Here is a 27,109-nt window from a genome sequence, read left to right as displayed (position 1 = left end):
CTTTTGTATTTAAATATTGATTCTGAGGTTAGATATCTTCTATAATTATATAAGGGCCTCAGCCTCCTGGCAGACAGTCTTCCCTAGGATTTACAATAGGCCTTTGTCCTACATCAATACAAATCAGGTTACAAATAATACTGTCCACTTTTACTGAATCTCTTTCATATGAGGACAAAGAATTCATCTCTTCAGTTCAATGTGATATAGGTTGGAATAGTCTTCATACGACATAGAGAAATACAGGGAGAAATAGACAAAGTGAATGTACTGAATAAGCTGCCTCCGGTCCCAAAAGTCTTTCTGTAGCTAGTGTATGGGCTTATTACTTTCTCTTCTTGCCCTCTGTGGTTTGAGGGTAGCTGTTTATCAGAATGAATTAATTCATTTAACAAATGATTAAGAAGACACATCTTTTCACCACTTTTGTAACCAAGAGTCCCCCCACTGTCTTCTGTGTTGCTTGTCAAAGCCCTAGAGCTGTCTATTACAGCAGGGCACCACTAGCCACAGGAAGCCATGGAGCCCCTGAAGTGTGGCCAGTCCAAACTGAGACGTGCTGCTCTCTGGAAGGTGAGCTCTCAGCCGCTGTACCGGACTGACACTTAGTAGACACACTAGTTTTCAAATACTTAGTAGGAAAAAGAAAGTGTAAAATAGCTAGCTCACCAATAATTTTAAAATACCCATTATGTGTTGGAATAGAAACCATTCCAGAAATATTTGGGTTAAATAAAATATCTTTTTAAAATGAATTCCACCTGTTTCTTTAATTTTTTAAGAAATATGGCTCACATTTGTGGCTTGTTTTATATTTCTATGGGATGGCGCTTCTCTAGAGCTTCATCTTGGACTATTAAAATTTAATAGGAAAATCACTAAAACCTCATAATGATTACATTTTCTGGAAAATACCCTGTCTTTTGCTTTTTCATATGTTTCTTCTGGTGACACCATGATGTAAGATCTTGCTCTTGGAGTCTTTCCATCTTATAACTGTCTGGGTTTCACCCTTGTCTTGGCTCACCTGCTTCTCTGGGGCCGGCTCCAGTACTATCTTCTGAGAGGTCCTCTCTGATTCCTCATCCGTTCCCCTGCTCTACTGTGTGAGCCCCATCATCATCCCCCAGCTGAACCCTGAATGCCTCCTACATACCTGAGTGTCCTCATCATCCCCCCTCATTCCTGTCCTGCTATACTGTGAGTTTAAGGATGAGGACTGGATTTGTCTCGCTCACTTCCGTATCCCTGGCATGCGGCACTGTCTAGTACTAAAGAGCAGCTTTAATAGATTAGTTTGAATGAATGAAGAATGAATTAATGAATGAATAAATTCACCTTCATTCACACGGATATTCCTCTCCCAGGCCCATGGCCTCAAGCATTAATTTCAGAAAGTCTGCGATTTGCTATGATCAAAACAGTGAGAGGACTTTGAAGAAATTAACAGAGGAAACGGGAAAGGTTAATGTGGCTTTACCCATTATCATATCTTTTCATACATCACATACGTGCGTGCATGTGTGCGTGTGTACATGAGGTGATTTTCTTCTTAAAGGATACATATTGTTAACTGGAAGCAAAGTGTACTGAACTCAGGGATTGAAATGCTTAATCAAACCAAAGGAAACAATATGAAACTCTGCACAGAAGGAGATGATAGAGGGAATCTGAGAGACAGGACTGCTAAGCCCGCCCGTGACAGGCTCTCATACAAAATGGGTTGTTTGTGACAGTGCAATAATTTCTACTGGTTACTGCATTTGTCGCTTTAACAACATCTAGGTGTTTATTATTGTATTTCATGGATTAGGTTGTACTTTTTGGCTTTGACATAAAGTATTTTTTTCTTTTAAAATTAACTATGGCAAAAAAATAGTACAGGATATTTTTGAGGAAATGAAGCTTTTAGAAAAACCTAAGGTGTGGGAAAATAAGTAACTCACATACTCACTCACATACTCACATTCATGTACACACTGATATTTACACACATTCACACCCACACTCATACCCTCATATATCCACATATGAACCTTTCACACACTCACACTCACTCACTGCTATGGTCGGAATGTTTGTTTGTCCTCAAGGTTCACATGTTGGAATCCTAATGCCCGGTGTGATGGCATTAGGAAGTGGGACCTCTAGGAGGTGAAAAGATCATGAAAGTAGAACCCTCATGAATGGGATTAGTACTTTTACAAAGAGACCTCACAGGGCTCCCTAGCCCTTTCCACCCTGTGAAGATACAACAAGAAGTCTGCAACCCAGAGGAGGCCCTTCACCAGACCATGCGGGCATCCTGATCTTGAACTTCTAGCCTCAGAACTTCACACAATAGATTTGTTGTTTAGAAACCACCCAGTCTATAGTATTTTGTTATAGTAGCCCAAATGGACTAAGACATTCGCATACATGCACTTACACACATACTCATATATTCATACCCACACTCACTCACATCCCTCACACATATAAATGACTCACACACATTCACACACATATTCACACATACCCTTTGTACTCACACATATATAACACACATGCACAGGCATCACTCACATACACATTCCCACATACTTTCACACCCACACTGACAACATACTCACCCCCCACACAGGGGCTATGCCCATTCAGCACCTGATTGTTCTCCTCTAATGTAAACATCCTGCAAAAATGAAAGGTCGCCTCACATTTCCCCAACTGCAAGAGAAACGTGCTCTCACTTTGTTCACAGGAGAATAGGTAATGGGGTTTTATTTGGGGCTTCCTTTGGGGCTAAGACCTGAAATTCCCCCTCTCTGTAATGTGGGGTGTCCCCTCATTGGGTTTCCCAGTATTAATTGCAGCGGGGGGCAGAGAGTGGGAAGCAACCCCACCACACATACATCTTTGCTTCCTTTCCTCAGTGAGGTCTGACTTGGGCCTCACCACAAAACACCTGATGTGGCTGCAGCATTTCTTTCTAGTCTGACAATTAGATGAGTCCCTTGTGCCACGGCACCACCCTGTCAAATTCCCAAGCCTGCCTGAGAATGGCATGGGGAATCCTCAGTCAGACAAGTGGGACAGAAGTGGTTCTAAATAGAAAGGGCAGTGATTTCTGCCTGGGAAAGGCTCCCAGTAACAAGCACCATATTGCCCGAAATCCTCTCATTGGAAATCATATCCTCTCCCTAGACCTGCATTTGTAAAACGGGTGGTGGGACTGCATACTGCTTAAATTTCCTTTGGCTCTAGAGGTCTGTGATTCTGTGGTTTTGTGGTCCACAGCAGTCCTGCTCATCTCGGTAACTCTGGTCAGTGTTTTATTCTCACTCCAGGTGAGTGGCCTGTTTGGGGCCATTGAAGAAGCCCAGGATTTGGCAGGAAAGGATTTAATCCTCTAACAGCCCTGCAAAACTGAGGACTAGGTTCAACTTTCCTTAAGGTGTCTCTCAGGTTGGACAGTCAAGGACGGTTTTTAAAGGTGCCCTGTCTTGACCGCTATCTGGCTTCAAGTTATACAAACTTCTAGAATTTGCATTTTTGGTTTCTTATCAAGCCACTCTCAGTCCAAAGCCTCTACAATTCTGGCTCCACATAAGGAAAGGTTTTCTAACGATAAGAGATGCCCATCCTGTCACGGATTGCCTACAAAGTGGAATTCTCCCTGTCTCAGCAGAGACATCTGTCTGTCCTGGCTGGAGTGGGGCCAATGTTTATGAGAAGAGTGGACTAGAATTAAAATCCCTTTGAATTCCAGGATGGAATTCCAGGAGGATTAAAATCCCTTTGAATTCCAAAACCTCATTGTAGAATCAAAGCTTTGTGAGGATTAGGAACAAGATCAAAATGAGAAGCAGAGAATAATTTGCATATGCACGTTTACTAAACATTACCTGCAGCTAATAACTGTTTATTCTGACTTAGCTCTGATAGTACCGTGATCACGCCTGTTTAATCTCGGTTACGGTGAGAAGCATGACACTGGATGTGTAGCTTTCATTGTTAGGATAAAAATTTATGATGTAGTAATTTTCCTTTGGTGGCCCCGGTAATTTTTCTACATTTGTGTCCTCTCATTTTAGATCAAGTACCAGTATCATTAATCTCATTCTGTAGAGAGCATCCCAGGAGTAGAGTGGAGTGAGATGGGACTAAAACAGCTTATCTTTTCAGATCACTGCTGAGGACATTTTGGGAGGAGGAATCACTATGGGAGAAGGAATCTGGGGTTTAACCAGTCGCTTGCCTGTGAAAATGAAAACTTATAGCCAAGAATTGAGCTGGTTCTTCTGTAATATTCACGGATATGACTGCTCTAAGTTTCTTGCTTTGAGAATCGCCTTGCTATTAAAAATGATTTTATTTCAAAATAAATTTTAAGCTGCAGTTTTAGTTTCAAAGTGAAGAACTTGATTATGACTCACCAAGCTATTTATAGAAGTCTCCTCTTCTACCAGACATTTTTTCATGTGAGATACAGGAAAAGGGAGAAAGCTCATTTGTTCCCTAGCTCATGTCTTAAATCTGAAGAAGATTGCAACTATCAGAACCTATAATGCTAACCCCATCATAGGACTTTATATTCATTACTCTGACTCTTCTGGTTTTGTGCTCATCAGCTTCATAATTCCAAAACTGTTTGTTTACCCTTAGCTGGAAGAGGTGTAGTGAGAGGTTTGGGGGAAATAAGGAAATACAGAGGAGTAGCGCTCACCTGAAAACTCTTATTATGACTATGCCAATCAGTAGCTGAATTCAAATAGAATTTTCTTTCAACTAAGATGAGTCATGATGTGACAGGAAGAGCTCTGGATGGGGTTTTGGTCCCAGCTCTGCACTTAGTTGCTGGGTGACTTTGGGAAGAACTTCCTCTCTCTGACCCTCGGTTTTTGTATTTGTTAAGTTGGGTTGCCTAGTACCCACCTGCAGGGTTTTTGTACGGATTAAATGGAACGACAATGCCAGCTTTCAGCACTCTGTGAAATGTTCACATCCTGTCATAACATTAGGCCACACTGTTTTCCGGAAGGCTGTTCGATTTCTACTGTTTTACTACTATTCTCAAGGAAGAACTGCTTTCCTTTTCCTATTTGTATTGTTTTCTGCTATCATTTGTGACCACAACAAATATATTCTTAAATAGCCATATGTGCAGACTTCCCATGTTTAATTTCACCAAAAGCGAATAAGTCAGGTGGCATGGTTACTGCCGGGGCCATTGTATATAGGGGAGAAAGGGGTGGGCAGAGAGGGGACAAGAGTCAGAAGAGATGGTATAATAGGATGAGAGAGCGGACATGCTTGGTGATGGAAAAGGACCTTGATGGGAAAAAGATGAGAAAGTGGATGAGGAAAAGGTGTGTTGTGTGGAGGAAGGGACTCAATCAGAGCGCTCATCCTGATCTGGAAAAAGTAAATGATACGGAATCAAGTATCATGAGGATATGGCTGAGAAAATGAGCTCCAACAAGGTCTGTGAAACCTCACGTGAAAGCCACTATGGAAATAAAAGGTCTTTTTCTGTCCTTGAAAGGTATTGTTCAAATACACACTTCTCTTCACATGTCAATGATATCTCAATAAAAACAAACAAATATATAATTCTCCTGAATTTTAAGTTGACACTGAAAACTTACCTTCCAGAAAAGAGAAATCTGTTGTCTGTTGTAGCCAATGTTCTGTTTCATGTACCAGACATCTAATGTCCCAGTAGGCTCTGTTTTGAAGGGGAAAAACATATTTTCATATACACACACACACACACACACACACATACATATCTCCATATACAATATGAAACCTTTAAAAGTTACTTAATAAATGATTCTGGGAGAGTAGGAATATAATATCCTTTGTGTCTCAGCGTTTTTCTTTTTTTGTTAAACAATGAACATGTATGTATATCTTTGGCCATAGAAAGCACATAGTTATTTGAAAAACAAATTTTTAAAAAATGATGATGCAGAAATCAGATTCCCAGCTTATTCTTAAAACATGTATTAATAAAATAACTCACAGAAAGTATGTGTGGTTATTTCTTTTTTATTAAAATGCAGGAAAAATTCTCAGCCAAAAATTAAGACAAAAATCATAAGGAAAACATTTTTTGATCCTGTAAAAGTACAAAATACAAATGATAAACTTTGTGTTTATCGCCATTCTTGACCTTATGTTGTAGGATAATTATTTGGTTTTATGATCATTAGACAATGATCTACTTGAACAGAAGGCCTAGCTCATGTATCTTAATATTTCTCCTACCTAACACGGTGCTTAGAATTTAATAGGCTCCCAGGAACTCTTTGTTAAATGATTAATAAACAAATCAGGCAATATTATCTACTTGATGTTAAAACACAGGATGACATGATAGAAGAAATAACCAGCAATCATTTGACAATGGTCAAATAGGTCCTAATTTAATAGGAGAAAGTTAAATATACTTGAAAGGAAACTGAATAATCGACTCCTGTAAGTGAGAGTGTGTGTGTTACAGAGAGAGACAGAGACAGAGACAGAGACAGAGAGACAGAGACAGAGACAGAGTCAGAGTCAGAGACACATAGACAGACAGAGACAGACAGACAAAGAGAGACAGAGAAAAAGAAGTAGTTTTATTTCTCCCATTATCAGATTTTTTTTTTTTTTTGATTTATAGCCAGGGGTGGAATCAACAGAAGCAACCCCTGAAAACAGGCTTCAATTGTACTAATGTAACTTGTTTAATGGTGACATTTAATAGTGCATTTCAGGTGAGGTTACAATAGGTTTCCTCTTGGAGTAGCAAATTCTATTTGACCAGATGGATATGTCCAGAAGAGTAAGTCCTACCTGAATAACAGAAGACAAGTCCCCAAGGAGAGGAGAAGCGAAAGAGAGAAAGGAAGGGAGCATCTACCAGTACGTACTATGGGCAGGTCCCGTGTGGGCTCATTCACAGTCACATCTCATGTCCTCCTCACCCCGGTGACGTACATAGCTTTAATGCAGTGGTTATAGTGTGAGCTCCACAGGCAGAGCATCTATGGGTAAATCTGTGATCTTGAACAAATGCTAACTACGTCCTTAAGCCAGTTTCCTCATCTGTCAAATGAAGATCATAATTCTGTACATGAGGCTATTGTGAGAATTTTAATGAAGAGTGCTGACTCTTGGTAAGCACTCAGTACATTTTTCTGTCATTTTCTTCATTTGAAAACTGAACTGCCGAGAGGCAAAGAAATTGTTCAAGGTCCGAGAACTAATAATCAGAGAAGCCAGGCTTTGAACACAAGTCTGTTTAATTTCGTAGCCCGTAGCCTTCACTATGTACAATGAGAAGGCATATGATTTCTCTACCTAAATTTCCATCACCCATTAGGTGTGCCTCTTTCATGTTCTATTCTCTTCCTTTGTTACTTCCTTTTCCTGTCTCTCTCATCCTCTTTTCTTATCTCTAAACATTTACTTCTTTTCTTCCCCCTCTCCTTCCATCAGCAGTAGTATTTACCCTTGCAGTGAGGACTTAGAGGTAAGAAATACATAACATAAGATATCCTGAAAATGCTCTCAGTTCTTCAAGATTATGAAGAGTGACCCAGGAATCAAGTCAAGACTTTTTTTTTTTGCTAGTCCAGATGCAGAAAAGAAAAAATGCACAGGCAACAGAAGGACAGGGAACCTGACATTTATTAACCACTTATCATATGCTAGGTAATAGTTGGACACTTCATGTGCATTATCTCAATCCTCATACATTGCAGGGGGTGCATGTGATTCTACCTGTTTTACAGCTGACAAAAGTTAAATGATTTACAAAAGACATACAGCTGGTAAATGGCAAAACTAAGAGCTGAGTCCAGGTCTTAACTGTCTCCAAAGACCTTGCTCTTACATTATAGTTCACTATATTGAGTAAAGATCTGAACACTTCACAAACCAGGTAATCCAGACATTGACACATGACCAGGATATGGAAACTTGGCTGTGCTCAATGTCAAAGCCAGTTTACTTGTCCACAGAGTTAAATGTCTTCAGTTAATTACATGTTGGTAAGAAATTTAAAGGGAACACTCATTGTCTCATTAAAGATCTACAACCTACCATATTATTATAGCGCTGAGAATCGAATTCTAGAATCATACTCTCTTCAAAGGAAAAATTGCAAGCGAAAGTGAAATCTGAATGGTGCCCACCTGCAGTGTAAGCCGCTATGGGAGAGAAATCATTAGTTGAATCTGGATGAGCTTCAAAGTGTAGAATTTTATGACCAGAGGTGTCAAACCACTGCTGCTTAAAGCTAAGTAAGGGCTAATATTAAAGAGAATCTTTGATATTCATCTGTCACAAAATCACTTAAAGTTCTAACCACAGTGTTTTCTAGTGAGAGGACAAAACTATTATAGACAGGTGAGAAAAGGAAAGTCAAAGGCCAATATGCCCAAGAGATTACAAAACAAATGGGCACAAATGATTAAATATACAAATATTGAGAAATAGAAGTCAGCTCTTCTGAGGAGAAACTACTTCCTATGTAAAGGGAAATACTGTGGGGTTAAATAGAGTCACTAATAGGAAAAAAAAAGGAAGATCCTAAATTAAGCAAGAGGTTGGATTAAATGACTTAAATGACCTTGAAGGTTCTTCAACTCTAAAATCTCAAGATTCTAGGATTCTATGAAACAATATGTACATTAAACAAATCAGATCCAAGCCATGTTTTGCTTCTCAGATTAGCAGTCACATCTGAAGTGTAGGGGTGTGGACAAGAGCAATCGAATCAGGATGGAAAGCCAACCCTTCACAGAGGTTTTAGCAGGCAGTGAAGAGAAGAATAAAGATCTCTGAAAACAATGAAATTGGAGAATTTAACAAAAAGTAAATATGGAAAAGGCATATCTCGAGTGGTTCCAAGTAGTGGACTAAATGAAATGCACACAAATTTTATGGTCCAAGTCATGTTCTAAGTAGGGCAAAAGAGAGAGATAAGTCATTCACTGCCTTGGTTCCTTGATGTCTACTCTTTAGGTTTGATATATTTATCTAAAATCTAGTGCCAAACAATTCAATTCAAACAGATCTTACAAACATCTACTTGATTAAATAAGTTTTGAGTGGGAGGGTTCTCACCTTCGGATGTTATCATCTGCTGTGCCTCCTTGGGAAGACCTATACAGACTCCTCCATCCCTCCCTTTGATCGATGACTTTTAACACTTCTTAACTCTTTTCATTTCTTTCTGTCACTATTTTTGATGGCCTATCATCCACATGGGCATTCCTTCTCAAAGGCTGTACTGTGAGTCCCTCCACCTACCCACATTCAATTTCTTTCTTTCTCTCAACTAATACCTTTGCCTCATGCTTCACTGAGCAAAAGAAAGTAGTCAGGCAGGGATTCTCTCATCTTCCCACCAACAAAACTTTCAAACTTCTCCATCAATTTCCTAACCCAGCACCCCCACTGATTTTACTGTGAATGAAGCATCTCTACTTCCATCAAAGTTCAATCCAGTAACCTGAGTTTTAGATTCCATCCTCTCTTGCTTTATCAAGGACCTCTCTCCCACTCTTCCTGTATCATTAATTTCTCCCTTTCTCCTGGGCCCTTATCATCACCTTACAAACATACTATATTGTCTCAGATCCTAAAAACAAAAACAAAGAGAGACAAAGGATTTTCTAATACCACATCCTATTCTAGCTACTGCCCTGCATCTCTGCTCCCCTTCACAAAACTTCTTGAAGTGTTATGAACTGTCAGTCTTTATTCCCTCACGTCACGCTCACTTTCGACCCATACCAGCTGAGATTTTGCGCCCATCACTCTGCTGACACTGCTCCTGGTTGGCAATAAACTCTGTGTTGACAAATCTAATGGCCACTTCTCTGTTCTTATTTCATTGGACTCCTCAGCAACATCTGACATGGTTGAGTACTCGCCTCCATCTATTTTATTTTTATTTTAGAAACGTAACCTTTTAACATCCAGATCACAAGTGAAGAGTGAGCTTCGTTATAGAAAGAGGGATGTTGCATCCACACTAAAGTCAATGGAGGCATTGTGTTAGAGTGCTGATGGGAAAAAACACGAGTTGCAAAAGATTACACATAGGATGTAATTTTGGTTAAGCTGAAAAACAAGCAAAACCAATCATTGTTTAGAGATACATACATTTCTGAAAGCTATGAAAAAAGCATGAAGATGATAAATATACAATCCAGGATAGTGGTTACCTCCAGGGGACATAACACAGGTAACAATATACTGGTAATTTTACAATATTTAAGTTGAATAGTCGGTTCATAAGTGTTCATAATGTTTGTTCATTTTGTTGTTATACTCTGCAATGAGAAAGTAGCTTAAACTAGAATGATAATAGCGGCCATGGACGGAATGAACAAATTTTGAATATGTTCAGTAAAGAGAGTCAACTGAAGATGTGGGGAAATGGGAGAAAAACAAAATTTAAGGATGATTTCTTGATTTTTGACTTGAGTAATTAGGAAGATGTGGTGTCATTTACTGAGCTAGAAAAGAGCAAAACAGAAGTATTTTGGAAACATTTTGCTTTGGAGAAAAATTAAGTTTTTGCTTAGGCTATGTGAGGTTTGGGATGTCTGTTGACATCTAAGTAAAAATATTTGCACGTAAATCTCTTCAGAAGGGTAAATAGCCATTGATCTTCATTCCCTCAAGCCTTAGGCAAAAATACCTAAGAATGATACTTTCAAGTTTAGCTAGTTTAGGAGTCAGCAAACTATGGCCCACGAGCCAAATCTTGCACATTCCTTCTTTTTGTACAGCCTGTGAACTAATAATAATGGTTTTTACATTTTTAAATGGTTGAAAACAAATCAAAGGAAGAATCATTTTTACTGTAATGTGAAAATTATGTGAAATTAAAATATCAGTGTCCATAAATAAAATTTTATTGAAACGCAGCTTTGTCTGAGTATTTATATATTGTCAATAGCTGGCCACACACTACAATAGCAAATTTTGGTAGTTGTGACAGAGATTGTATGGTCCACAAAGCCAAAAATACTTACATCTGGGCCTTTAGGGAAAATATTTGCTAATCCCTAAACTAGACTATTATGAAATGCTTGCTAACCAAGGTGGTAAAATAACATCTAATATTTAATCGTTCACACTTAACCAATTTTCCCAGTATTTTTAAATGACAAATGAACAAATTGCCTCTCCAAAAAGCTTCTCCATATGAGGAGAGGTGGCTGCAGTTGGTAATTCTGTATATTCTCCCTCTTTGGGGATCTCTCACTGGTCACCCATGATGGGGAAGGGCTCCTCCTTTACAGCTCTGGCACAAATATGAACATGTAACACTTTCTTTATTGTGTCCACAGTAGAGTTTAGCAAGACCAAAACATGCAAATAAGACTTTTAAATTAGCGAATGAATAGACAACGCCTAATTGATAATAACAGTTCTTAGGAATGGTTCCTTCATCTTTATTTTGGAGACCCTTTCTAGGTGTTCTGAGTGGTGAGGGATCACCTTCCTCCAGTACCTGGGTGCGTTCTCAGGCAAGTCTGAACACTATGGAGCCCAAACTCAAGAATGCTTTCCCAATAGAAGCGAAATATGGTTGCTCACTTCCCTGTATTAGGCCTGCCTTTGACAGATACTGATTGTGGGACTGTCTTTCCAAACGCAGAAAGTGGTTTCTCTCTTCCTGCCCCTTACCTAGTGGTCATTCAAAAAGTGTTTTTCATGGAGGATCATGCCTGGAATTAAATTTAATGACACAGGAAAGGGCCACATGGCGTAAATATTGGCCTCATTCTCTGCTGACATAAGTAACTGTGCCCAATCCACCAGGAGACAGTTTTGCTCTGTTTTGTTAGCAAAGGATCATTCAGTTTTAAGGAGTAACTAAAAAAAAAAAAAAGCTTACTAGTAATTTTTTTAAATGCCAAGTTATATATGAGTACATATTTAAAGAATTAAAGGATGTGTTAAAAAAATTTCACACTTTTAGGTTTACATCTTTTGGTGTTTCATAAAGAAACTGATGACAGAAATAGTGGTAAGTGATGACAACCATGTAGCTTAGAGTAAGAGAAAAGAGATCCTACAACAACCCACAGGAAGATCAAAAACCAAAAAGGGAGATTCAGACATTGAAAGGAAGCCAACAGGGCTTGGTAACAGTGGTATATCTCAGAGGATGGGTTTCTTTCTTTATGAATGCCTGTGCTTACTCTGAATAAGCCAAGCTCCCTTAATTCAATTCACAATCATCTGCGAGTTCATAACCCTAAAATGTTACTCATTGTTATGATAGTAATTTGTTTCATAGTATATGAGAAAGTTAACCTCCTACCTTGGAGGGTTTTTAATGCAACAGATAAACACTTAAAAGAAAAGAAAAACCTTTTCACACATCTCTAAACAGGTCATTATCAAATATGAGTAAAAAAAACAAGAATCAATAAGCCCAGAGTTTCCCTTGTTTAGCCTAATGTGATATAACTTAAATATTCCTCAGCCAATTTACTGCTTTGGACTTGGACATAAAATATGGCCCATTTTCAAGAATTTTATCTGTACTATATATAAACAAAATATAATCTATAAATTATTTTTAAAAACACATTGTTTTGACTATGTGTAATAAAAGGATAATAAGAATAAGCTCTGGATTATAAAAATGGCATACATTTAAGCAGAGAGAAAATGACTCAACATTGAGATTTTTATCATAAAATAAGAAGAAATAATTCTAATTTGTTGAATGAATTCATTTTTAAACATTATTTTTTAAAATAGAGAAATGCAATTTATAGAGAAAGGAAGAATGTGCAATTATTCTACAACTTATATTTTATTAATAGGCCCTTTAGCTCCTTGAATGTTATTGAGGTATCATTGATAAGTATCATCAGTTACCAAAAACCATTAGTACCTCACAAAAAATAAATGTAACTTAATCACAAGGCTAGCTCATATGCACACACCCATGAGTTTCACGAATAAGCATTAATGTTACAAAATCTCCAGATAATAAAGCAATGGATTGTCAATAATTTCTTAAATTTATATAAATTATGAAAAGCTCCATGCTATATCACTAATTGAGAGCTTCTGAAAACTAATATTCAGATGGCTATTTTTTGTGTCTCCAAAGATTTGTTAACACTGGCATAAAGTTTACATAAGCACTTTTACTTCAAAAAATATTTAACTAGACTTCAATAAATTATCTCCCCAATAATTACTAAAAGGAAAAGTCCATAAGACTGAAAAATATATTTGATATCTTTTTCATAGCTTTGGGCAGTCTGATGGCACTTGTCTGAGCAGTGACTATCAAAGAAGTACAATGCTGCAATATTTGGAGGAGAAAGGTGGCTAGATGTCAAGTTTTACTTTAAAATGTTAATGTCTCCAGAGTCTTCCTTCTTTCTAGCTTTTGGTTTGGCTTATAAAGCCATAATAATATTTACAGAATCCAAAAGGTAAAATTTACCAAGGTTTAACAATAAGAGAATTAAATGAATTATTGATTTTGCTTTGTGGCATAAGAGTTACTGAGGTAGTAAATGAAATAGAAATAAATTATAATCAAACATTACTGAGGCATCAGTTTTTAACTAACATGACAACATGTGGCAAACAGGAGTAAGACTTACATAATGTTAAAAATTTCTTAGCAATATAAACATATCTCCCTGGACAGTTTCAGTCTTTAAGTTCATGTCAAAATTAGCTTGTTAATCAGTACAATCATACTTTTTGATTCCCTATCAGTGAATCAGAGATTCTCCAAGGAAATTCCTGCACCTTCCTCTTGCCCTCCTTTCCATCCCCCTTGTCTCACTTTATAATTGTTTTCTCGACACATACCTTCTTCTGGTGTCTGTACTCTCAACGATTCACTCCAGTCACTCCAGCTACCTTTATAAAGATGTAGCCTGGAGGACACCTGAAATTCATATTCCGTAAACGGTTTCAGATCCCACAAATCATGTCTTCCTTTAGCATTTGTAGTATTAACCTTGGATCAGACAAGATTTTTAAAGGTTCCTATTAATATTAAATTAATTAAAGAATTTTAACATAAAGATAAAAAATTAGATCAGATAACGCTTTTTATTTTTTCAGCTCTGTCATTCAATGAGAAGAAATATCAATGACTGGGTTATCGAATGCACATAATGTTAAACTGAAATAAAAGTTTCTCAAAAAAACAAAACCAAAAACCTCTTGAGATTAAGAACCATCTATATGAGCTCCAAGGGGGATCATGAGACCAGTTGAAAAAGGAGTAAAGGTTGAAAACCACAAATTTTCAAAAAGGCCTTGTTGAAGTTTCTATACTAGAGATTCTATTTTATTTGGTCACAATTCAAATGTGATGCAAATTTTAACACAGATTAAGAACTTGGGTTCAAACAGAAAATTTTAATTATATAAGAATAATTATAAAAGAATAATTATATAAGAAAAGTTTAATTACTATACTTCTCGAGCACCAGCTATACGTGAAACTAATCCTTTGTCATTATAAGCTATTATATTTTTACAAAAGCCTTGGAAGGAATTATAATCCTATACTTTTTACTGTAAAAAAATAATATCTAGTATTATATCAAAGTGTGTGGCTTTATCTTTGGAATATTAAATTCCATATAAGCCTCTGTGGACATTCTCTAATGTTTCTCTTTCCAATATGTTAAAAAATTACTAAAAAGTAATCATGAAGCAGGGAGTAGAATAACAAGAAGAAATTCGTCCTTCACTAGAAATAAATTATAAAAAGTTAATACTGCTTGTGTCTTAAAAAATTTCAAAATCAATGATTAGAATTTAAGATATTTCTTAAATAAATTGAGGTGTATATGAATTTCCGGTATATTTCCAGTATATACTTTTGGGATAAATATTCTTACAGTCCATATATTACTGGTACAAAAAGTCAGAGATCTGTGCAGTAATACTAAAAACCCCTCCTTGTTTTCCCCCATAAGTCTAAAGACCATTACCATATTCCAGGACCTGCTGCTACAGGGCCGATATCGGAGTCGATTAAGCAGCACCAGCCTCTCATCTCTCCACTGAAGAGTGCATCTGCTCACAGAAGCATTTACAAATTTGATTCTGATGTCCCACGGAGGAAGAGGCCTCACTGGTAACCAGGACAAACAAAAAAGTGTGATTCAGGCTCCAGGATTGGAAATTGCCTTATGTATTGAAATGAGCTATGAAGAGTTGAACAAAACTCATTTCTAAGATGCACAGCCATCACATTTGGTGAAATAAACAAGAGAGAAGTCCCTGGCTTTTAGAAAAAAGTTTGATCACTTCTAAATCATTAAAATAATTGCCCTTAATCTACCCTCATTTTTACCAAATAAATAATTCCATCCTACGATCCACCTGGGTTACACTATGCCTAAGTGAGCAGGAGATGGGGAAAAGGAAGTAGGGCCCACCACCAACACTGGTGATCATGTTGATTCCATTTAATCCAATGATTTAAAGAAAACCAGTGTGCCAAACCTGAGAATTCCAATGGCTGAGAAGGCAGAGGTGGCTTGTGGTGATCACCTTAGGAGGAGAAGAAATATCGGTAGGAAAAGTCACAGAAAAGGGACATAGGAATAGAAGGATAGAAGAAAAGAGTAAGAGGAAAAGAAAGTGGCTTAGAGATGAATAGTCTATGTAAACCGATGGAAAGTAGGATGGGAAGAAGTATCATAGGAAAATGCATAGTAAATGCCTATGTTAAGACTTATAGTTAGCAGTATGTATGCAAAGAGATGCTATAGGAAGACAGAAGAGAAACACACAGTGTGAGGCTGAAACTTCAGCCACCCAAAAGCCTAGTCCTACTTGGGAAGGGCAGAATTTGGGAATGCCTAAGACTGGCCTTTGATTCAACTGGGCCAGTTATATTTGCTCAGAAATGTGCTGGGCCTGGCTCACTCCAGCAACCGAGCTGATGAGAGGAGTGGAGGTAAGTATTCTCAGAGTAAGATGCATTTAAATTTTGATACATTTTATTTACAGTTTGCACCAGCTGCTCTAGCCCAGTAGACCTACATGTAACCTAACTCAGAACAATGGAGTAGCTATGGGGGTAAAAAACACCTCTGCCAAGAAGGGCCCACACTGAGCTTCTTGAATAACCTCACAGGACCCTTACCTCAGTCAGATGGTATCACTGGCAGCTGGTGCTTTCATGGGATTTGAAGCTGGGGGCTCTTATTTCTCCAATAGATAGAATAATGTTGAATATCCCATTTTACACAGCCATGTCTATATAGCTCTAGGATCATACACGCTTTTACTTGTATCAAAGTAATGTCTATTCTTTGTCTATGCCTGCTGGCCATTTTCAATCAATGACTACCCCTTTTGGAATAATCACATAGAGAACATTTGAATGATTTTTAAAATAATGTTCATATGCCAAGGTATGACACACACAAAAAGTGAAATAAAATGTACCTATGTCTAAGAATGTAAATGTGGATGGAGGTGAAGAAGCACTTCCAAGACTGTTGATAGCAGTAACTCTGGCTATGTAGCTGGATTCAGGTGACTGAGGGGTTAAGTTGATTCCAAGGTCCAAATGGTCACAATAATGGTCATTACATGGCTTCTGCCAAGTTAAATTTTTGGGTCCATTTAACCTGTAAATAAAAGACAATTATGTTTAGCAGAATACTCTGTGCTATTTTCTCCTTTTGTTACAAAAGAACAAAATGTTCAAATATTTAAAGTTCTAGACTTTTTTTTTTTAAGGTCAGCGTTATTACAAAGAGATACGCTATGGGAATTTTTATATTCTGTGCTCATAAACAGGACCATATTTATTTTCTCACCCGTTTTTTGGTAGGACTGAGATTGTTTTTTTGATGTTCATATAGATGAATAACCATACCTACACTGCCCGAATTCCCAAAACCCTGGCTGATATCTTGGCTCCTTAGAGCAGACGCAGTCATTCTCCAAAGGCTCCAAGGCCACCTTGGCATTTACTGCACAGAAGTGCCAGTTCCCAGCACAGACAAGAACCCTGGGCAGTACTTCTTTTCCCCCATCTCCTGCTCACTTAGGCATAGTGCGGCACAGCTGGATCTTTGGGTGGGATTATGGAATCAACTCCAAGGAACAGAATCTCCCAGACTCTCTTTGTGGACTCTCAAGTCAGACAAAGGTGCTTTGAAAAGAAACTCCTGCAAGGCTAATGGAAAGCTACCACAAGGAAGAGTCTATATATCATGACCCATGAGCTTGCAACTGCAAAAGAGGGAAGGAGTATAATGCAGCCAGTTTAACCCTACTAGAGCAGGGAAGAACATTCATAATGTGCACCTCGAATGCTCTGAAGAGTTAGACATCAGACCTAAGACATCAGTTCTCACACTTTATATGAATGAATCTGTTTTAAATGATGAACACTAGGGTTTTTTTTTAAATATCTAATTTAAAAATTAGATATTTAAAAAAATATCTATCCATCTATCTAGAGGTGTTTACTGCTTCTTCTCCTTGGTAAAAGTAGAACTGTTAGATATTTCTAAATGTCATCTAACAGAAAGAAAGCTGCAAAAACAGCCTCTCACTCACTGTAAAGTATATGCAGTATATAGGTGAGTGTCTTGTCCTCTGTCCCAGGTGCAGGCCACAGTTCCACGTTCTCCCTTTTGTATACAGGATAAGTTTTGAGGCTGTTCTGGAACAACTTTAAAAATAAAGAGCAAAACTTTATATTTTAAATGGCACACAGGTGGTATTTCAATCACATTGTTATTATTTGTCAACAAGATAACAATACTTCCCCTAAGTCTCCCATACCCAGACAATGTGAGAACTATTTTAAATTCTAACAAGTTCAGATCTGCCTTGAGACATGAATTTCTTTTACTAACAGGAGTCATAACAGTGAACATGGATCGAACACTTACTGCATGCCAAGTCCTATGCTAAGTGTTTTATGTATGGTTTTTCTCAGTTAGACCTCATAGTAAGCTACATCCAGTACATATTATTACTACTCTCATTTTATCAAAGAGGAAACTAAAACTTAGAAGTTAAGCATCTTGCCCAAAATTACAAAACAACAAAGTGGCAGAACGAAGGCTCCAGCCAAGGTGCAGCTGACTTGAGTCCAAGCCTTTCACCACTATATTCTACTATTCTCCTTGACAGTTGAACATCCAGTACTAAGTCCATTATCCCAGTGATGATGAGTTTATTTTTTCAAATTGATGCCTACTAAAATATTAGGAATCTTTAAAAATTAGGGGCTCTTTTTCTCTATTGACCTGAAATTTGCAGCCAAGACATTTCTGCTCACTGGCTCTAGTCATATCCAGACTGTACCACCTAAATTTAATTTCTGCATCATCACTTGGAGTACTTTATAAACATTTACAAATTAATTCTTTATGTACATAGATTCTGAGTACCTTCTGTGAAGTAGCCACAGTGCTAGCTGTGGAAATAACAAGGTGTACAAGCAGACATAATCCTTTCTACCATAAGGTGCACATTTTTAAATGAAGACATTTTACAGTCAAAGACAGGACCCAAAGCTAAGAGTTTCTCAAATATAACAGTCATCTTATTTTACCCTCATACTTAGACCCACATGTAGAGAGAGGTTTCCTTTGAGTGAGATAAAACAAGTATACCACTGAAGCCCTAGATATTGTCCGCACTGAAAAAAAAGCTGTAATTGATGGAACAAGTGTTTTGTTTTGTTTTGGTTTTAGTTTTTTGTTTTGGTCTTAGCATACACCAGAGATCAGGTACTGTGTGACCTTGGCCAAGTTAAATTCTCAGGCCTTCGGTTTCTTTATCAATAAAGAAATATTATTATGGCTCACATAGTTTTGTTTATTAGTTTATTCTATTTTCCTAGAATAAACTTTTCTGTGTGTGTATTATATATGTTTATATATATACTTTATACATCTGTATATACCACTTATGACTGAGCCACATTAAATACTACATTAACTTTTAATTTTATGTACTTTTTAAAATCTTTGAGTTGATAATGAATTCTCTTGTTTTCCACTGTTTAGTTTTTTTTTTATTAGTAGTAGTATGGTTCCAAACTCTCAAGCCAATTATCTGAATCATTGTTCGACGTCTTCAGATGCATTGAGAATTCTATCAGTTTCATCTTCTTGAAGAGCTCTTTCTTGGAGCCTTGTGAACTTTCCAGTACAATGAGTTTGCCTCTACACCTGGTACACAGCTGTCATTCTGGGGTTGCCAATCTTCAATGTCCCAGAAATGCCTTCTTTTTTCTGTGTTGGAGCTTCTGTTTCTTAGAACTAATGTTTTCTTCTTTCTTGATTTAATTATATGTGTTAGTGGAATATATCCTTCAGTAGTTACCTGGGAAAAGGTGCAAGGGAGGAAATATTTTGAGCTTGGCTAAAGATGTCTTTATTTTATCCTTACACTCTACTGATACTTTGGCTGAGTATATAATTCTAGGTTTAAAGGCATTTTCATTCAGGATTTTGAAGACTATGCTCTTTTGTCTTCTATATTCTAGGTTGCTGTTGAGAAGCCTATAGCCATTCTGATTCTTGAACCATTGTAATGGTCTATTTTTTCTCTTTGGAAGATTGTAGAATCTTCTCTTTGTCCCCATTATTCTGAATTTTCATAAAGATGTGCCTAATGAGGGACGATTTTCATTCATTCTTATGGAGTTCATACATTATGGGAACTTTTTTCCTTTAGAATGAGAAGCATTCTTGCTTTATTTTTCTGAGATTCTCTCCTCTTTTTTTTTTCTAAAAATCCCTAGTTCTATTGATTGGACTTTCCTCTAATTTTATATTTTATCCCTTATATTTAAAAATTCTTGATCTTTTTGCTCTACTATGAGGGATAAACCTCCTCAGTTTAGATTTCTATTCTCCTACTGAGTTTTTTATTTCTGCTTTTTTAGGGGGGGGTGTGGAGAAACATATTCTATTCTCTGAATATCTCCTTTTCTATAGCATTCTATTTTTGTTCTGTATGCGATATTTTCTCTTAATTCTCTAAGAGTATCAAGGATAGCTTTTTGTTTTTTAACATTTCTTCTCCCTGAATACACTCTATTTCTTCCACCTTGCTTATATACTTTGTTCCACATGCTTGTTTTGATTTCTGTCTTTTGTGTTAGATATTTTCCTTAGATTCTTGTATTTTTACTCATATATAGGAGCGAGACACTAAATTACAGACTGGAGCTCTGAGTTTGTGTCAATTGAGGGGCATTTGCTGCCTCTGGGTTTCACTCCAGGATGATCTGGTTAGGTTTTCTGGGGAACCACTCTTGTCAATAATTTTAGATATTTCCTCTTGGCCTAAAAAGAATTTTCAAATCTGCCTGGAGGAGGTTACAGGCCTGAAGGGAACTGTATGTAAATATCCCTTTAGAACCTCTGTTTTTCAGTATGGTACTACCAATGTCAACCAAGCTGGCTGAAGCTTGTTCAGTGACCCTCTTATACCAAGCTTCTAGTCTCATGCTAACGTAGTGGAGCAATAACTGTCTGGCTCCATAGAATTGGGAAGGGGATCTAAGAATCTGTGTTGTAAATCGATTTTCAATCAACATTCTCATTTTTAGTCCCACTTTTACTTACTCCCAGAAGTATATCATCAATTTCTGAGTCTTTCTCAGGTAGAAGCTTCTGCATGAAATCAGGCTGCATCTTGACCTTTCTCACTGCCAGCTGAGGGCTAAGCCAGTTGTCACTGATTCACCTGCTTCCATCTTCTGAAATATTGTTGATGTGTCTCTCCTCCCATTCTTTTGTTCTTTAGGGTTTGTGCCTTTAGAAAACTTTCCTTATTACATCTTGGCTTTATTTCAGGGAGAATGAAAGTAAATGCACATATTCAAAACTACCATCTTTACCCTAACCCTTCATATGGTCTTTTGATGACCAAATGAGATATAAAATACTTGGTACTTTTACATAATGACAAAGTTAGTCCTCGTTCTCACCTTTACTCCTAAAATTTTGCAGAGACTCTCATTTTAAAGACAACAGTTTTAACCCACAAATCACTTTTCTCAATCTGGATTCCCTGGACAATGAAATCAAGGCATCTGCTTCAGCCCAGGACTTGGTTTTGGCAGAGACTGTCTGTTCCAGGGGAACCAGACCTAATTCTCCTCAATGCAAATGTATAATAGCTGATGCCAAGGAAAGGACAGAAATCAAAGCCTCTGACAATTAAAATAGTTTACAATACAATAAATTATTATTGTTTTTAAAAGCCCACTTATTATGAGAAATAAAAAGTATTAGAAAAATAGATTTTAGAAATAATCAACAGCCAAACATATATTGAAAACAACCAAGTAAAGTTCCATTGTCTTTTGTTTATTGCCTTGAATACCTAAATAAGTTTGTGGAGCCATCCTATGAGGTTAAACTAGAGTACTGATTGCTTAGTTTCTACACAGTCTGGATGAGCTTTGGGCAGCAGAGCAACATAAGCACAGAAGGGGACAAGGAAGAAAAGGCTTAAAAGTTGTTTCCCCATTTCCAGTATTGAAGAGCTAGCCAACTTTATGAGAGGCCTTTTCAAGATATGCAATGGCACTATGGACTATCACAAAAAAGAAAATGGGCTGCTTACTCCCTCATTGAATAGGATTAAGCTTACTATAGTAGGTGAAACCAACATTCATTGTGTCTTTTCTTGGAATGACTAGCCATACTCAGAAAAAAGTGTTGCTTCCAGTCAGTCCTTGACCTCAAAGGTGCTAAACTTGCTCAAAGAGCAGCCATTTGATGGTGTGGTTATGACTTGAGCACATTGCTCAAGCAACATTCATGCAGCTCCACCCAGCTGAGCTGCACCACGACAGATACCCTTCACCATCTCCCTAGATCGTCCAGTGCTGCAAACTGTAACAAATACATCTGCTTTCTCTGGATGGAAAAGTAAAAAATGAAAAGGAGTTGTAGCACTCTAATGTATCTGAGCAAAGATAGGAAATAGAACGAAATGGCTAAGGACATCGGCAACGATACAGACTTCCAAGGATATTGTTAGCCTACTAAAAAAAAACACAATAAAACAACAACAACAACAAAAACCCCAAAATACCAACAGCCCTGTGGACCCCTGGAATTGACATCACAGGACGGGGAATGCCTAACACAAATATGTAATGCTGGTTCAGTAAAATGACAAATTACCTGGGTGAAATATTCAGGTGTTCTTAGAATGAAGGAGCTGAGGATCATTGGTGTTTTTTTAGAAAATTTTTCATTTTGTCTATAACCAATGCTTATACTTTCTTTTAAGGGAGGCATGCTACCTAGCATGCCACACACATGAAGAAGAGTAAAACTGGATGAAAGAGAAACCCTAGCACTCACCGAAGTACCTCCTATGCGCCTGGTACTAGATTAAGCACTTTGTAACTAAGTGTCATCTAATAACTGCAGTTATTAAAGTATCATAACAGAGATGAGGAACAGAGATGGGGAAACTGAGGCTCAGAGAATTGAAATTGTCTAAGGGTGCACTGCTAGTGACAGGGTTGGAATTCAAAGCTCAGGCTCCTTTGAGGACATCACAGACTCTGAGCTGAGAGCACATGACCCATAAGGGGTATAAACAGGAGTCCTTGAGCTGGAAGAGGAGTACTGGACATAGTTTATGTCTCCTTATCCCGCAATGATTTGCTTGGCCATTGGTTGGTGTTCTGTTCAATGCTTCTAGTGACCCTCCAGGAAGACTGCCTGGCACCAACCATATCCTTACAGATCACAAAGAAGTTCCTATTTTTTCCCGAAAAGGGCCTCATTGAGGCCTATATCACTATCTTTATGACAGGGACCCTGTCCTTGTACCCTGGCCAGTCTATTGTAGCAATTCCTCCTACTCTCCTCATGCCTCTCACCTGTCACTCTGGAGATTCCCTGAAACCACAGAGCATGCTCACTGGTTTGCTTGGCTGAGCCTATAAGGTTGCAGGCTGCAAGCTGAAGGAAGGTGTTCTGCTAGCTCGCCCTGTGCATTGTGGCTTAAGCTGCAGATGGCAACTCTGACATCTTATTCTCAACCCCAGCAGCTACCTGGAGGGACAAGCAGTGTAAGCCAGCAGTATGGGGGAGCCGATGCCCTGTGGGTGAATTTTGACCAATACCAAACAGTTAAATTCTTTTCTCTTTCCCCTGTCATTGAATTTCCATACGTTCTTCCTGAGACCGTCTCTAGTGAACAAGCAATCAGCTATATTTTCTGTTGACTCTGTGACCCGCTCAGTAACTTAAGCATCTTGTATTTATTCTGCTACTTTCCTCAGTCACTCCCTCACTCTTGCTTCCTTGGAGCGATACAACTCCCCTCCCCTCATGAAGTGTTAGCACACTCATTTTGCTTCAGACAGTTTTCTAGAAAACCCAGATAAAGATAATAAATATAATGATAGTTTTCTTTTAACCTCTGCTAAGTATGATAACCTGCGGTCAGGAATGAGTGTGGATGGAAGAACTATTTTTTGTCCATTAAATTAGAGAGAGAAGAAGTGCTCTCAGTCTTGAGTAGTCAGCCTGGGTTGCATAGGTCAAAAGAGACATCTCCTTCGTCTTTTTAGGAGGTTATAGCTTTGTACAAATTCTCTTAAGTCAAGAAGGCAAGAAGACTCAGCTGCGGAGTTCTATTTTCCTGCCACTGGAGTCCAAGCACAACAGCTAAAGGTCTTAATGGCCAAAAAGTGCAGGGAGGGTGGGGGGTGGGGTAGAGTGGGGAGGGGAGAGAGAGAGATTGAGACATAGAGAAATTGAGAGATTGAGAGAGAGAGGGGGGCTATGAGAATAAAGGCTTGCCAAATAAGTCTCCAATTTTATTGATTTTTGGACTTCTCACATTGAGATGCTTATGCTGTTATCAAGATAAAATATATCCATGTGGTGGGAGAAGAAAGGACACTGTCTATATTTGGATTTCTGCTTAACACATGACGAATACCAAAAGATCACCAATTTTTAAGAATTCAGAATGGAATGCTCACCACCAACTGAGATCTCTGCTCCACATATTCGAATCTCATCACTACTGCTACAGGCTAGTTTGCAGACAAACAGTGTTGTACCCAGAGGAAGACCGGAGACTTGAGAACTGAGAGAGTAACCATGCTGTAACTTGATTCTTCTGTCGAATTTGTAAAGGATTAACCTGTTAAAACTGGAATACTGAGAGCAGCCTTGTTTGGGCTTCAAAGAGCACGAAATATTGACAGCTGATCCAAGGGAAATTACATGGGAAGGCTTCACAGTCACATCTCCTCTCTTACACACATCTGCAGTAAGACACAAATGCAACACAGTTGGCACATAAGAAAACCATTTCAAAATGGAGAGTTTGTGCAATTTCCCATAAAATTACACTCATTAAATCATGGAAATATACATAACCTCCATTGTTCTGGGTGTATTGGTGATGCACAATGAGAACAGAAGGCAACCATATTAGAGTCTAACTGTATCTGAATTCAAATATGCATCCTTCTCAAAACAATGATACTATAACCAGAGCTATAAATAGAAAAGTGGTGAGAAAATAGGGTTGGAAGAACATGCAAGAACGGTTCCAGGAAAAGCCAATCTCTCTATATGTAAATTATTCACCAGACTACTAAAATGTACTTCCCAGAATAAATCACATTTCTTTCCATCACCATTTATGATTTACAATGCTTACTTCAATATTCATACCAAAAAAGAAAAAAAGAGACCATTTTAAAAAGGCCATTACAAACTTTAAGGGGCAGATTTTGGAATTATTCTCTCTTTTGCTATATCAGTGGCATCAAGTATGTGTAATCTATAACATTATTTTATAACAGAAAATATTCTGGGGCTCTGGCATGTTTGTAGTTGGCAACAAGGCTGGAAATTAGGTCTCATCATGCTATGTTTTTGTATTCCTTTAAGATATAAGGCCCTGGGCTGGATGAACCATTACCCAACACAGCTAATATGAAATTATATTAATGTATTCTACTTTTTAAAAGAGTGCTCCGTAATATATACTATATGCAAGTTACCACATTCGACTCTTATTTCAAAGAAAGGTCATTTTTACTCTCCAGAAGTTTTTGTATAAATAAATATGACAACTATTCAGAATTAACAGTTTTGGGTAGTACTTAGTAATTGCCCATGAAAGAACCTCAGGAATAGAGACTCACTATGAAGTTTTAGATGTGATCAAAGCCTCCACTGAAAGTCTTTTTGGGATAATTGTAAAATTGCTTTAATCAACTACCATAGATAGGAATTGATTAAAAAAAAAAAGTTATTTAAATCAAATAAAGGAAGTACTGAATTCATTTAACATAAGTTCTTCTATTTTCAGAACTAAAACTAAGTTCTTTCTCTCTCTTATCTCACTTATATGTTTGTTTTCTGCTTCTTTGATCTTTGGTTCTAATGAGCCAGAAAGTCAAAAAGCTCCCAATAGAGAAAGCAAAGAAAATGCCATTATTATCATTATTTAGCATAGCTTAATTCACCCATGAATATCCTCTTTTAAAACATACTATAATGTAAAACATTCATTCATGATGCTGAGCTTAATTACCTAGTTAGTCACTTTCTTAAGAGGAAATATTATGATCAGACTCATACATTACTCATTAGTATAAATTAAATAAAATACATATTAGTTACATACATAGAACCAGACTTATCTGCTCACATAACAAAAGACTGACTATAAAAGACCAACTATCAGATCATTTACCACAAATGCATATTTCATCTGTAACTGAGAATTGAAACCCCTAAGCCTTCCATAAATTTAATTACAGAAATATCTTACCTATTTTTCCTTTAACCACCAGCAACATGATGTTAAGAATAAGTTCCAAATAGCACACTCTAACTGTATGTGCCATGAACTGTCACCTCTGGAATAGTTCTATATTTTTCCTTGTAAGAGAAGACAGATGTACTCATGTTAGATATATTCAGAAAATACTAGTACCAACATCATTCAGAAGGGCTTAAAATGCCCCTTTAATTTTCTCCATATTGTTAAGATTTTGTTCGTTATTTTAAAATAATGAAATATACCTTTAAAATTAATAAATTGAACATTTTAGCCACCTCTAATCCCTATGTCACTTAAGCTTCTTGGGGTCAGTAAAGGGTAGGAGAAGAGACATGGCCTATGGGTTTAAATACTTTGAGACTACTGGCAAGTTACTTAACCTTCTGAACCTCAATTCTACACTATTTTTTTCCAAACAAGCTGCATTATCATAGTCAAACACAGTAGTGTGAAATCCCAAGACTAATGAGAATTTTTTATCTAGTCATGAGCTTCTGGAAGTAGCAGGAGATTAAAAAGTGGCTCATAATTCCCCTTGAAATTAGTAAAAGACTGATCTCTTTGGCAGTAAGAAAAGAATTCCAAGGGTACTAAGGGGGTTGTTTGGGTTTTCTATACAAGTTCAATTTTATTTGTGTCTTTGCTTGCTTATTTATTATTTACCATTTTACTAAGTATTGTCATCTTAAGTGGTTTGGAAAATGCAAGCTGGTGATTTCCGACTATTTCCAAATATAAACCTAAGGAATGGCTCTACTAGTCATCAGCAAATTCTCTAAATTCTATTAAAGGTGAACCAAAAATTCATAAAGTAGGCTGGAAAGTTCTGTGATGCCACGCCATCGGGAACCAGCCAATACAAATATTCACTTATTCCCATAACCTAGTAATGTGCCAGAACATACGAGAGAGAAAAATTCACTTATTTATTCAACAGTGGTGGTTACCTTTCATGTGCCAGTCACAACATTAAATTCACTTATTCATTCAACAGTGGTGGTTACCTTTCATGTGCCAGTCACAACATTAAGTACTAGAGACACAACAGTCTTGCTCTTGTGGGCTTCTAATGAAGTGCCCACTTGCTCCTTTGACTCCTCTACCTCTAGCCTTGTCATCACTCAGGGTAGCCCCCAATAATACTAGCATCTTTTCAATTGTCTTTGCAGGTTGCTATTCCTTCTCCTTCTGATGTTTAACTCTTGCAGGACCTCAGCTCACTCAAGACATTATTTTTTCTCTATTTCTACTCTCTCCCAGGGGATCTCTTCTTCACCCAGTGCTA

At 37.5% G+C, this 27,109-nt stretch overlaps 1 protein-coding gene across 1 annotated transcript in view; it reads right to left on the bottom strand.

Moving 5' to 3' along the window:
- Positions 1–25,916, bottom strand: part of IL12RB2 (interleukin 12 receptor subunit beta 2) — a 56,977-nt gene extending 31,061 nt beyond the window's left edge. Inside the window, exons 1-7 of the mRNA XM_025051947.1 lie at positions 25,813–25,916; positions 24,002–24,289; positions 17,575–17,689; positions 16,450–16,634; positions 14,982–15,124; positions 13,843–13,993; positions 5,628–5,707 (exon numbers count right to left, since the gene is read on the bottom strand). Coding sequence (XP_024907715.1) covers positions 5,628–5,707; positions 13,843–13,993; positions 14,982–15,124; positions 16,450–16,634; positions 17,575–17,689; positions 24,002–24,289; positions 25,813–25,888 — 1,038 coding nt within the window. The 5' untranslated portion in view covers positions 25,889–25,916. The remainder of the gene's footprint in view (positions 1–5,627; positions 5,708–13,842; positions 13,994–14,981; positions 15,125–16,449; positions 16,635–17,574; positions 17,690–24,001; positions 24,290–25,812) is intronic.
- Positions 25,917–27,109: the final 1,193 nt, after the last annotated feature.

This window comes from Pteropus alecto, unplaced genomic scaffold (assembly GCF_000325575.1).
Source record: "Pteropus alecto unplaced genomic scaffold, ASM32557v1 scaffold25, whole genome shotgun sequence".
NCBI classification, from domain to species: Eukaryota; Metazoa; Chordata; class Mammalia; order Chiroptera; family Pteropodidae; genus Pteropus; species Pteropus alecto.
The sequence above is the reverse complement of the archived record's forward strand: the minus strand, read 5'-3'. Positions and strand labels throughout refer to the sequence as shown.